This window comes from Colius striatus, chromosome 1, assembly GCF_028858725.1.
Source record: "Colius striatus isolate bColStr4 chromosome 1, bColStr4.1.hap1, whole genome shotgun sequence".
Taxonomy (NCBI): Eukaryota; Metazoa; Chordata; class Aves; order Coliiformes; family Coliidae; genus Colius; species Colius striatus.
In genome coordinates, this window is record NC_084759.1 from 143,079,967 (window position 1) to 143,093,974 (window position 14,008).

The following is a 14,008-nucleotide window of genomic DNA, read 5'->3' on the forward strand; positions in this document are numbered from 1 at the left end:
TTATTTTACTTCTAGGAGTTTTCTTTTTAGATCTACCTTCCAAGCTGAATAAGAGCACATGCTTCCTGGGCTTAAGAGGTATAACAGCATCTTCCATTTAGAAGAGGAGGTAACGCTATTGCACTTCTGCTCTGTGGTAGTGCAGCAGGAATAGTCTTTCTGATTATCTATGAAATACATATCACTTGCCAGTCATTCCAGTAGCTCAGCACCAACAAACTAGAAAGTTCATGGTTTGCACAGTTCAGTTCCCTCTATCACTTTGACCTGCTGTCTGGATTGCTTTGGTTTTGCTTCAACAACAATACTTTAGAAAGTGACGTCTTGGATTTGGTTGATTCCAGAACAAATCCAGACTTTATGTGACTCTTTTGAGGGAAGATGGGTGAGAAGTTCCCAACTTTTGGTGGGTTACTGAGCTCCAGGTGGGGTTTTCTTTGTTTTTTCTAGCACATGGGCGATTTAGGGTGAGAAAAACTCCCAAACAACCTCACAGCCAAAATCTTTCCTGTCATTACATTTTGTGCTTACTTTTCACTGGGATGAGAGGTCTAGCTGCTGCTAAAGGCATTGGTCCGTGAGAACATCTAATGTGTGAGCCTGTCACAGGGTGAGTGGTTAGGCTGTTATAACTGATGAATTTACAGTCCTGGCAGTTTTAGGGTAGGGAAGAAGGTTTGAAAACTATGACCTACTCTAGGAGGTCCTGCTCTGGCATGGGAGTTGGACTGGATGATCTTTTGAGGTCCTTTCCAACCCTTAAGATTCTCTGTGTGATTATTGTGAAGCTAGTGTTTCCATTCTTAATGACTATTTGTGAGTTACTACGTGGGAAAGATGAGTTTTTAAAGGACATCAAGGAAAATAAAATCATGTGTTTACAACTGCTCTAAAGGTGATGTCTGACCGCTGATGTGCCACAGAGTGTTGCACTGACATGACAGAGCAGCTGCCAGTCTGAGTAGAGATGCATCTGCTCTTTGATGCTGTTAGAAAAATCTCTGCCTAAGACCCAAAGTTTTTTTTTGTAAAGTAACTAGAAATCCCTCAAGAAAGTAAGAAAGTGCTGTAATCACTCAAGAAGGTTGTTAGATGGATAACATGTCATAAAGAGTTACTCTCATTTATTGAAGAAGCACTTATGCTCAAATTAGCTTGTTGATGGGCATATCATAGAAGCTGCCTTCTGAGATTTGAGTGCGGCTGCAATTCATTGTAGGAATATGAAGGAGTAACAATAAACAGCCTCTGTTTCTGAAGAGCAAATGCTGTGAATTAAAAAGCTTCATTTGCAAAAAATACAGAAATAAATCTTTCCTTGGAGAGAAGGAGATCTGCTTTGAAAAACAAGTAGTTCAAATTGGGAGCATGGGTAAGAAAGGGAAAATATGCGGTTAGCAATGAGGTTTTGTACCTAGCCAAGGAATGATAACTGTTTCTGACAAAGTGTATCTTGTGTGGTTGGGCTTGTTTTCACCATAGCAAAATTTTGGGGACGTCTTGGGAATTGTCACTAATCCTCACGGGATGCAGGGGAGGATCGTTGCTGAACAGAAGCAGTGAGCGGCAACGCTAGCATGGGCATAAGTATCAAATTGAAGGAAGAGTGGAGCGGAATAGAAGTTTAATTGAGTTGTAAGCTGTTGAAAGTACAGTGATCACTGCAGCAAATACAATAAGCAGAAGCACAGTATTGAGAGCAAAACAGAATGACCTGGTTACTCCAAGGTCATTTACCAAGTATCTGATGATAACCTCAATAGGTCAGGACAAAGTGAGGGAAGACCACAGAGGTGGGCCCTTATCACCTAGTGGAAGCTGGAAAGGAACCAAGAATTACAAGAAGGAGAGTTAAAGTGCAGTTGTCTTTGAGGGCTTCACAGTTGATGAACTTGCAAGTCTTTTTTCTTGGTTAGGCTTTCCTTCTCCTGAATATGCAAGTCCAATTGTGAAGGACAGTGTTTTTTACAGAGACTGATTTTAGTGAGTGACTTGTGTGAGTACCAGCTTCTAAGTGGTAGCTGTTAAGTGTCTGTTACTGAAAAGGCAATCGGAGAGTTCAACTTGTGGCGTGCAAGTCAAATACAGTGTGATTGCCATCAGCTGCTGGGAAGTGAGGAAAATTTAAGGTCAGTGCAGAAACCTTTACCTTAAAATTTGTGGTTTAAATGTAGGGAGGGGGTATGTTTTAGATATGTTTTGGATCTAGAGGAAGAAGTGGTGTTGGAGAGAATGGTCAGTGTTTTGCATCAGTGCTTGCTGGCTGTAGTTTATTCCAGAGAGCAGCAGTGGGACAGCTGTGGCAATGGGGAGGTACTGAAGATTCTAAGTGGTCTTCAACTCAGTAAAACTGAAAATGAAATGACTACTGAAATATTTGTGTTTAAATCCTGTGAATTAAAGTAAAAATGGTTCAAATTAGTGAAGGAAAATCTGGTCTCCTGGGACTGTGCTGTGAATTTCCCCAGATTTCCTTTGTCACGGGGGACAAACGATTCCACTCTTGGTTTCACAAGCAACCGAGACTTAATTAGCACTTGGAAATTGCTTTGAGATCTTTGAGTGAAAAGCTATGAAGTTCTAATGATATTTGATTAAATGTGAAGAAAAGCAATGCTTTTCTCAGAGAATGATTGGAGTTTGAACTTCTATCACAAGGAATCATTTTCCGCTCTGGAGGCAGGCGTGTTTTGATCAGCATTCTTATTCTTGATGACAATGGCTTGTTTTCATAGCAGAGATAAACAGACTAGGAGCAGCACTTGTGCTGTTTGCCACGTTGATATATAAAGCCTTTATCCCAATGAATGAGCAGGAGCTCAGCATACCTGGTATTTTCAGCATTATATTAGGATTAGCCCCATGGTAGAATCTTTAGGGATGTTCACTAAATCAATTCTTAACACAACTGTGCGACTGACTGCTACTTACCATGGTCAAGGAGACCTGATAGAACCTCATGAGGTTCAACAGGGACAAGTGCAGAGGCCTGCACCTGGGAAGGAACAACCCCATGTACCAGTACAGGCTGGGGATTGACCTGCTGGAGAGCAGCTCTGTAGAGAGAGAGACCTGGGAGTCCTGGTTGATAATAAACTAACCATGAGCCAGCAATGTGCCCTCATGGCCAAGAAGGCCAATAACATCCTGGGATGCATCAACAAGAGTGTGGCCAGCAGGTCAAGGGAGATTTTCCTCCTCCTCTACTATGCCTTGGTGAGGCCTCATCTGGAGTCTCGTGTCCAGTTCTGGGCTCCCCAGCCCAAGAGGGACAGGGAAGTGCTGGAGAGAGTCCAGTGCAGGGCCACCAAGATGATCAAGGGACTGGAACATCTTAATTATGAGGAAAGGCTGCAGGAACTGGGGCTGTTTAGTCTACAGGAGACTGAGGGGGGATATCATTAATATTTACAAATATCTAAATGGTGGATGACAGGAGTTTGGGGCATCACTTTTTTTTCTGTTGTATCTAGTGGCAGGACAAGGGGTAATAGAAAGAAGCCGGAACACAAAAAGTTCAATTTAAACATAGAAAAAACTATTTTACTGTTCAGGTGAGGGAGCCCTGGCACAGGCTGCCCAGGGAGGGTGTGGAGTCTCCTTCTCTGGAGGTCTTAAAAACCTGCCTGGATGTATTCCTGTGTGACCTGATTGAGGTGAACCTGCTTTAGCAGGGAGCTGGACTGGGTGATGTCTAGAAGTCCCTTCCAACCCCCAGACACAATTTCCCACAGGGTCACACACACAGAATCACAGAATCTCAAGGGCTGGAAGGGATGTCGAAAGATGATCTAGTCCAACTCCCCTGCCAGAGCAGGACCACCTAAAGTAGGTCACACAGGAACTCCTCCAGGTGGATTTTGAATGTCCCCAGAGAAGGAGACTCCACAACCCATCTGGGCAGCCTGTGCCAGTGCTCCATTACCCTCACAGTAAAGAAAGTCTTCCTTGTATTTCTTTGAAACCTCTTATTTTCCAGCTTGTACCTGTTGCCCCTTTTCCTATCATTTGCCACCATTGAGAACAGCCTGGCTCCATCCTCCTGACACCTGCCCTTTAGGTACTTGTAAACATTAATGAGATCACCCCTCATTGTCCTCTTCTCCAAGCCAAAGAGCCCGAGCTTCCTCAGCCTTTCATCATAAGGGAAATGCTCCCCTCCCTTAATCATCTTACTGACCCTGTGCTGAACTCTCTAGCGGCTCCCTGTCCTCCTTGAACTGAGGGGCCCAGAACTGGACACAGTGTTCCAGATACAGTTGCACGAGGGCAGAGTAGGTTTACCTGTGCATCAGAAAGGAACTTTGATGGGAGAAAGAGAAACCTAATGTTTTTGTATAGTTGATTAATTTGAGGTGTGCCAAAACACTTAAAAACAAACCCTTAAAAAGACAAGGTGCCAAAACACTTTATCCAGCTATCTGCCAGATGAGATAAATAACTTTAAGCAACATGGAACCAAAATTTTCTTTTGACAGTCTTGTAAAATTCTGCCCAAACAAGATTAGCCTTCCTTTCTAAACTGATTAAAAAAACCCAAACAACATTTAGGGCTATGACTAAAAAAAGATAGAGCTTTGGTGAGTAAATAATTGTGAGAATTTTGCAAGGACAGGTGAAGACTATATAGGTAACAAACCAGTTACTACTACTTTACTAGTAAGTTTTAATAGTTACGGTATTAGTACCAGTTACTGCAACACCTCTCTAATGAGAGTTGGCATTGTTCAGCCTGGAGAAGGCTCCAGGGAGACCTTAGAGCAGCCTTTCAATACCTAAAGGGGGCTTATAAGAAAGATGGGGACAAACTTTTTAGCAGGACCTGTTACAATAGTACAAAGGGTAATGGTTTTAAACTAAAAGAAGGTAGATTCAGATGAGATATAAGGAAGATTTTTTTTTTTGGCCATGAGGGTGGCGAGGCACTGGAACAGGTTGCTCAGAGAGGCTGTGGGTGCCCCATCCTAAGAGCAGGTTGGACGAGGCTCTGAGCAACCTGATTTAGTTGAAGCTATGCCTGCTTGTTGCAAGAGAGTTGGACTAGATGACCTTCAAAAGTCCCTTCTAACCCAAACTATTCTTTGATTCTGTGCTTCCATACTTACAGTATCTGCTGTCTAATATCTCAAGGCTATTCCTGTGGCTGCTGCTCTGGGAAGCAGTTCCACAGTGGTGTTCAGTATCTGCCCTCACGCTGCAGGGGTGGAACCAAAAAGGTCACCTATGAAACTTCAGAAGTACTTGTAGAAAAAACATTTGTTTTCACTATTACTTCTTTTAGAGCATCATCACAATGGTGGAACCTTGTGGGTTTTTTATATCTTAATGCTGTCAATGAGTTTGACCACAAATAGCTTATATAGTTTAAATAGTAGATCAAATTGTGTCATTTATCTGCAAACACAGACTTTCTACTTAATACATATTTTTTTCTAAAAAAAAACCCCAAAAACATGTCTGCTTTCAGATCAGTCAGTGGTGGGAGGCAACTTAAAAGATTGGAAAGTTAATGGACTTGTTTGTAATCTTTTCTTAAAAAGGAAAAACTACTTTTCTGGGGAGGAGAACAAACTGCAGTTGGAAGAGGGAGGAGAGTGCTGTCATGATAGCTTTAAGGTTCTTCAAGTTTCCAGTTTTACATACACTTAATTCACAGTAGCAGGAATACTTTGTGAAATGAAAGATTGAAAACCAAAATGAAATTATTTTGGGGTGAGAACATGACCTGTGGAGAGTGATGTGTGCTAGAGCCTCCCAAGGAGGCAACCTTGGTCACCCTCTGATCTGCAGAGCCGTTCGGCATCGCAGGAGCGGGGCGATATGTGAATGCTCAAACACCTGCAAATCAGGCTCAAGGAGCAATCAAAGCGTGATAAACATTAATTAGTATAATACCCAAACCCTTAATGGAGGAAGGAACGTTGATTACACTGGCTCACTTGGGATTTCTTTCCGTCAGAGGTGGTGTATGATGGCGGTTTCTGATTACACCTACTCAGACATGAAGTAAGACTTTAAAAACTACTTAAATATGGAGAGAGGAGAGCAGAAAGCGAACAAGTTGATCTTCTTTGAGTGGTTCAATGTATGTGACTTTTTAGAAAAGCATGCATTTTTGCTTTTTGCCTCTCAAACTTTTGAGGCAAATTGGCTTTGTGAACTGGCTTTGAGTGCCTCCCTGGGTGGCTGTAAACTGTAAATGCCTTAGCAGCCTTTCCTTTGCTCTCTCTGTTTTGGTCCTGTGATGTTGCCAGCTGCTGGGGCAGAGGCCCTGTGTGGGGGTGGGGAGAGTGGGCTCAGGCCTCTCAGCCCATTTCTGACTGTGCTGGTCATCTCTGCATGAACTGAGCTGGCCTGCAGCAGCATGTAGGAACATCTGGATGCGGTAAGGCTGTTTGCAAAGCACACTCTAGTGCCTCATAAAACATGATCCTTTGTTAGACAGTCAGAACACACTGGCTTCAAGGCTTGCTTCAGTCCGGTGGATTGTGCATCAAAGCCCTGCGTCCTGGGGATGATGCAGTGATGTTTCCCCATCAGTTCAGCAGCCTGAGGAGCCATAAAAAGGCTGTGGCCTTTTTTCAAGACAAAACTTGGAAAAGTTTTAGATTCCTCAGCAGCATACAAGTAGAGGAGAGCAGTGATGTATCTCTGGGTCCCAGGAGAGAAGTGAGTGAGGAAGGGGCTCAGTAACCCAGGAAGAAGACATGGACTTGTATCTCTCTCCGCATCACCTTTTGCTGCAGCTTTCGTCATGTCTGCACTGCCCTGGGAGGTAGTCTCTCCTCACCTCAACAGTGATTCTCTCACTTCTTGAAACCTACTGAAACTTACCCTAGAGGTTCAAGGATATCTCATTCATCAGTGGTGGTATCATGCTGGTTTTGGCCCCAGTGCTGTGGAAGGATGAACAGCAGCCAGCACTGTTATCATCCCTTGGTACCCTGCTCCAGCACCAGCAGCTTCAAGGGTCTGGGGATGTAATAAAATACAAGAACCATAAACTCCATCCCTTCTAATTCATGCCTCCTGCACTGAGGGAGGAATTTAATAAAAGCAAGCTTTGTTGGAAAAAAACTCAGCTTGACTCTTAGGCAAAAAGCCAAGATTTTAGAGAACAAATTTACAGTATGTGCCCTGAAGTTTAGAACAGCAATGCTGAGCATCCCCCTGCAATCTCTCAGGGCTGGAGCTTGGGCTCTGAGAAGACCAGAAGCCTTCTTTGCTGTGATGTGTACAGTCGTCATTTAAGGAAAAAATCATTTAATACTTCAGCTGCTTTCTCCTGTGCAACTTCATTTCTCATTCTGCTCTGTAATGTTCTTTCTCCTTGGTTGATCACTTACTTTTGTACTTTAGACATGAAATTGAAGTTCTTTGATATTCTAGAGAGATTTTCTCTCAGCCTCTGCTGCCTCACCTTTCATGTTCACCTTGATGTGGACCTTGCCTCTTTTCTCTCCCACTTCCCAAGTTTTGTCATCCCTGTCACTTTTCGGTGATGTGTACACTCAATATAGACAGCAAAGGGTCTCCTGCTGCTGTGATGCTTCCTTCCAGCTGAATTCTGTCTTGCTCAGCCACCTTTCTGGGAATCTGTCAGCCTGTCTTTAAACGTGCTCTGATTGTAAACTTTTTTTTTTTCCTGATGCTGTCTGATTCCCAGCAAACACAGATTATAAAAATCCTGATTCTTTTTTTTTTTTTTTGTCATTGGGGGATGCTTGGAGGCTCTCATAGAAATACAGTAGTATTACCAGTGCTGACAACTGACAGGCAAGGCCCAGTGTCCTAGATGCCAGTAATGCCTCCATATTTTTTCCTACGGGAGTAAGAGAACAGTAATTTTTCTTCCATGAGCAAACATGCAGCAGAGGAGGGCTTTCAGTAGCTGCCTGAATGTGAGATTTGTTAGAGGAGTTGTAAGGAAATAATGGGAAGCGATCTGCCCCATGGCTGCAGATGGGACAGAGGATACAGGGCCAGTGAGAGAGAGGCACTGGGGTGGGAGGAAGGATTCCTGGGACCTGGTGTGGGTATTGGAGAGAGTTGCCTGTAAAATGACGAGAAGCTCAAGGCAGCAGGATGAAGAAGTCAGGAGAAAGGAGAAAGAAGAAGTACATTGGGCATGAGGCACAGGGACCTCGACTACAAAAATGATTTCAGAGTGACAGGAGAATGTGGAAGATTGAATCAAAGCAGCTGAAAGATTGGCTTTAATATCTACTTGGATAAAAAATAAAGGTCTTGTATGGATTAAGAGATAATCCACTAGATAGATTTAATCTGTCACATGTATTACTTCCCCAAAGAAAAGTATTGGGAGGGCAAGGTTGATGTCACTCAGTGTGGGGGGTTTGAAGGCAGGTGGTACATTCTCCTTTCTTCAGCAGGGCCCCTTTTCACCGGTCCCAAAGCAGGCATCCTGCCCACAGGGAGTGGCTGTCACTGTATATACCTCCTGCTTCTTTGCAAGTCCAAAGTCACTTTGAATCTAACTAAAAGGGCACCAAGAGCAAAGTAACACAGCGATAACTAATAGGATAGGCACAGGGTAGATTCAGATGTTGATGGTGGTTTTGGCTGTCTTGAGTTCAGGGTTCTGAGGGGCAGTAATGGGCCATTTTATCAATGCTTATTCCTCCTGTCCTGACTGCAATTGCCTTTCAAACAAACACCACTCAACCCACGCTCCTTCGTAAATGAAAGCTGAGGTCTGAATGCCACCTTGCTTCAAACACTTTGCCCCCGAAAACCTTGATAACAGCCCTCTCCATCCCTTCCTGTTTCCTTTCCATACAAATAGCAGGTTGACTCCTTGGAGTACGTTCCATTTCCACAGCAGCAGAAATACTAAAGTTGCTGGAGGACTCTTGAGGGGGTCTTTTTTTGCATGTATTTTTTCAGTGCCAGTATGGTATGTTGTCTCTTTTAACTAACATGCACAACTGTATCGCGGGCTGTACGAGTCATACATTTACAGGAGCCTGGACATGTGATGGGATTGGGATTAGTTGAGGGGGTTTATTTTATTTTTTTCATAGTTTTCTTGTTCAGCAACAAATACATGAATTCTCTAGACTGGTGTGTATTTCTGCTGCACTGTGTGCCTGTCTCTGTACCGCCTCAGGTGAAGTTTTTTGGCAGATCTCCTAAGGTCAGTGGGATTTGACCTGTCAAATCCGAGAGTAAGAGATCCCAGGAGAAGGTCCAGGTTGCCTCAGAGGGGAGCCATCATGGTTTTGAAACACCTGAGCTGGCACTAGACAGCTTCCACAGCTTGTGCTGGGAGCGGACCGAGTGCCTGATACTGCCCTTTTATGGGTGAACCTAATCACTCTTGGTTAGATTTGGTGGACAGCAGCCATGGATAAAGCCAGAGCTGCTTTCTCTCTTTCCCTTCGGGATGCACCACTACTGTTGCACGTAAGGCACAGTAAGTGCCAGTCATGCTCTGATTTTAAGGGTGCTTCCTTTTTTAAGAGAGATTCCAACAAACCTTAACTAGGAAGGATGTATGCAGCACTGTGGGCTGCCTTTCTGTTCTTCCCCTGATGCAGCCACTGCACTACGGCAGGTGTTACTGTCCTCACACCAAGCACTTTGTAACAGCTACGTTTGTTGGGGGGGGCATGAAGGCAGTTGTGGCACCATTCCTCTTCTAAACCAGGTGTCTTAGAGGATGAGCGTTAAGTGTGGATGTGGTTTAGAGAGAAAGGTAAAGATAGCCTGGGAAGTTCTGGTGGGCAGCAAATTAAATGTGAGCCAGCAACATGCCTTTATGGCCAAGAAGGCCAATGGCGTTCTGGGATGCATTAAGAAAAGTGTGGCCAGCAGGTCAAGGGAGGTTCTCCTCCCCCTCTACTCTGCCTTGATGAGGCCTCATCTGGAGTCCTGTGTCCAGTTCTGGGCTCCCTAGCTCAAAAGGGACAGAGAACTCCTGGAGAGAGTCCAGTGCAGGGCCACCAAGATGATCAGGGGACTGGAACATCTTCCTTATGAGAGCCTGGGGTTGTTCAGCCTAGAGGAGACTGAGGGGAGATCTCATTAACACTTAAAAGTGTACTTAAAATGTGTATGTCAAGAGGATGGGGTGGCACTTTTTTTTTTAATGTCCAGTAACAGGACAAGGGGTAATGGGATGAAGCTGGAAAACAAAAAGTTCTACTTAAAATAAGGAGAAACTATTTTACTGTTCAGGTGAGGGAGCCCTGGCACAGGCTGCCCAGGGAGAGCGTGGAGTCTCATTCTCTGGAGTTCTTCCAAACCCGCCTGGACACATTCCTGTGTGACCTGATTGAGGTGAACCTGCTTCAGCGGGGGGGTGGTGTAGATGATCTGTAGAGGTCCCTTCCAACCCCTACCATTCTGTGATTCTGTAACTTGGATTCCTCAAAAAGTCCTTTGCTTCTTCACAGCTCACAGAAGAGTGAATGTGGGAAGGGAGAGGAAGAGTTGGTACCTGGTGACGCGATGGGGACTACATGGGACTATGTGAGAGAGGACAGTTACTGGTTCCTAGGCCTGAGCTTGTGTATCTCCTTTGCTTAACATTTCCTTTTGGGAGAGAAACACATGCCTCAGCCCCTGAGAACTATGTCTGGGAGTCGACAGAGTACTGGCTAAAAGGCAGTTGATACTTTGCTTTTATGTGGAGCTTCAGGAAGGCTTTGTTGATTTCTTCTAGGAGAAGGGGTCTCCTCACAGGTGAGAGGGAAAATTGCATCATTGATTTGAGGGAGAGAGGCAAAGCAGAACTAAATAACCAATTTTTTCAGCTTTGAAGGAAGTAAAAATAGTCGGATGTCTCCAGGAGCAGTGCTGGAAATAGTGTCAATCAATACCGTTGTGAAACATCGAGAAAAGAGGTGAACTGTGAGGTGAGAAAATTTGCTGGAGCGAGCAGTTAGGGAGGAGTTGGGTTCTTCAGAGGCATCTCACATGTTAACAAAACAAGGCAATAGGACAGCCCTGTCACACAAGAATTTTGCTGCAGACAGGTGCTAGGAAATGCACACTGAAAGGAACAACAGGAACCGCTCTGAGAAACTATCAAGTATGTAAGTGATGCAGACTTACTCCACAGAGACAGAGAGAGGGTGTGGGAAGGAAATCACGAACAGATTTGTATGTAGTGTTGGTACAAAATACAAGCTGTTAGGTTGTATTTAAAATAAAAGGATGGGGAAACGGAGAATAGTTCCGAGAGGGAGACGATCATGAGGTTCGGTTTTTCTCGTCTCCCACTCCAGAAAGAATAGAGTAGAAACAGGCTGTGTGGTCTCCTGCCATATGCATAAGGAAGGATTTTCATGCCTCCAGAAAGAGGGGAGCATGGCTGGAAACAAACAGAAACACTTAGAGAAAGAAGTGGGTAACTTTTAGAATGATACAAGGTGAAGACACTGCTTGTACTTGCTGTTTTTTTCTCTAACTGCAATGGAGGGGCTTGAGTGGAATCTGTTGCTGTGCCATAGTAGGGAATGTGCTGCACAGAGTGAAAATACTTGAAAAGACGGGTTTGGTACGGTTTGAAAATGGGAATCATGGATCACTGCTGATGTCAAATTTGTTGCTAAAAGAAATTACACAGACAGAGTGGGAAAAGGGCATGGGAGCTCTCCACTCAGGAGCAAAGAGGGACTTCTGGTGAAATTTACTTGAGACTGATGGAATTCATTGCCACAAAATATTGCTTAAGTGGACTGTTGTCTCTCCTAATGGGTTGTACAGCCATAAAAATGTTCTTGGCCGGTCTCATTATGGACTTAATCTTAAAGGTCTTTCCAAACCAAAGCAATCCTATGATTCCCTGATTAGAGGGGTGAAGATTCAGAACAATTTTCAGCTTTTGACCCTGAAGCTAGGGAGATCCTGCTAGTTATGGTGGGAAAGGAAGGTCTCTTCTGAGAAGGTGATGCCATAGTTACCTGTAGGTGATGCCTGGTTCCCATGTCCCTTCTGGCCTCTGGCTGAACCTGTGTCTAACAGTTCCTGCAGCAGGGTAAGGACTGTGCAGGACATGCAGGCAGTTTCAGTTGTGGCCCTAGCTGCGAGGCATCTGCTGTCAGCTTTGTGGCAAAAGACTGTCCACGAGCTGAACGCAGAGGTACTTCACCAGTGACTGCTGTCCTCTGCTGCTGCTGTTCACCTCAGTCCCAAAGCACTTTGATGCTAATCTAGTTATGCAAAAACTGTGCAAGTTAACGTGCTTTATTGCTCTGAATGAGGACCTGATGTTGTTTAACTGATGTGGGAACCAAAGCACAAAGCTACAAAGCAACATGGAAGAAGTCATGCAACATACCTCTGGTACCGGAGAGGACGTGATAGGTCTTGTGAATCCTCAACTCTGTTCATTACAATGTCCTGCCTTTCAGTTTTAGGAAGTCATTTGTGTTAATATGTTGGCAGTTAACAGCTGGCTGTGGCTTTCTTGTTAGCAGTACCTGCAGAGAAGTGTAGGGTTTGTGGCACTCAGGTGTCACCAAAAAAACGCTTGCAGTTCTCCATGTTCCCATGCAGTGCCTCAAATAGCTGTGGGAATATGGAGTCACAGAGGGGACCTGCCCTCATGGCAGAGGACACAAAGCTCCCGAGCGCGCCCAGACAAGCCTGTCTCAGCCAGCACTGTCAGCCAGTCCAGTCCACAGAGATTCATGTTATTCCCTGAGGGCCTGGGCACTGTCTGTTGCCAAAGTATCTCTGGCTCTGATTTGTTCACCTTAAGAAAGATGCTTGCCTCCTAGGATCTCCCAGCGGGTGGAGGCCAGCCGGGCACAGCTCCAGGCAATCGGGGAGAGAGTCACACTCGCCCAAGCCAAGATTGAGAAGATAAAGGGTAGCAAGAAGGCTATTAAGGTAATGACTTCAGCGAAGGCTGCATGGCCTCCCCTCTTCCTTCCACCTTCCCTCTTTAATCCTGATGTAAGCTCTGGAGAATGAGTGCTGGGCAGCCGCCGCTGCCTCCCACTCACCTCTCTGTGCCTTGCTGCTGAGCAGGGTTATGATAAGAATCCCCTTCCTGACTCAGCCAGTTGATGATTTTCAAACCAGTGAGCAACATAGCTCCTGGCCTTGCAAACTCATTATTAAGTTGCTGCCACAGCTTCTCCTCGAGAAGGAGGAGAAAAGGCATGTGCTTTGCTAAGCCCAGCACTCTCTCACTTCAGGCTCATGGACACTTTGGGTACTTGAATGAAAGCTGCTTAGAAGGGCTTCCTTAGTGCATCTTAATCTTGTTGAGCCATGTAAAACTGGTGAAAACTCATTTATCCCTGTTCTTCCTCCATATAATACAGTGTTTAAAATTCCCTCCCTGACAGTGGAAACCTGTGATCTCATAGTACTTATGTGTAGAGAGAAGTTCTGGCACTTTAACTCTCTGAAGAGACAGCTCATGTGCAACTGGGTCTGTGCAGGTGGCCCTTAGGAGCCTGTTGACTACAAGGCTGTCCATTCCCATCAGCAGCACAGATTGTGTGCTAACTCCACGCCGTGTGTTTCTGTAGCACAAAATTGCTTAGCTGTTGGGATTTTTCAGTCTCTCCTTGTCTCTCCACAGGTATTTTCCAGTGCCAAGTACCCAGCCCCTGAACGACTGCAGGAGTACAGTTCAATTTTTGCTGGTGCAGAAGATCCAGCTAAACAGAAAGGGCCAAAACACAAGATTCAGAGCAAACACCGAGTGCTGGATGAGAAAGCTCTGCAGGTAAGGAGCAGGAGGACAGACCTTGAGATGAACAAGCAAAAAGAAGCTGGGAGGCTTTTAGTCCCTTTGGTGAAGCAAGCCAGGGCTTTAAGACATAGGCAGGGAGCAGAACATCTTTTCAGCTCGGCCTCTTGCTGGGGGTGTGTGAGATCAGGCTGAGGAGCTGGCAGAGCTGCTGGTTGGAGAAGGCCATGTCCATGCAAGAGCTTGGTGTATGATGGAATGCTTTGTGTGGCTGTTGGCTGCCAACTCTCCAGAGCACTTCCATTTCCCAAAATGACACAAATTTCAGCGCTG

General features: G+C 45.0%; 1 protein-coding gene across 3 annotated transcripts in view; it reads left to right on the top strand.

The window, feature by feature from the left end:
• Positions 1-14,008, top strand: part of WASHC1 (WASH complex subunit 1) — a 45,905-nt gene that overhangs the window by 21,977 nt on the left and 9,920 nt on the right. For all 3 annotated transcript variants that reach the window (XM_062010299.1, XM_062010294.1, XM_062010307.1), the window contains 2 exons: positions 12,750-12,861; positions 13,565-13,711. In XM_062010299.1, the coding sequence (XP_061866283.1) occupies positions 12,750-12,861; positions 13,565-13,711 (259 nt within the window). The remainder of the gene's footprint in view (positions 1-12,749; positions 12,862-13,564; positions 13,712-14,008) is intronic.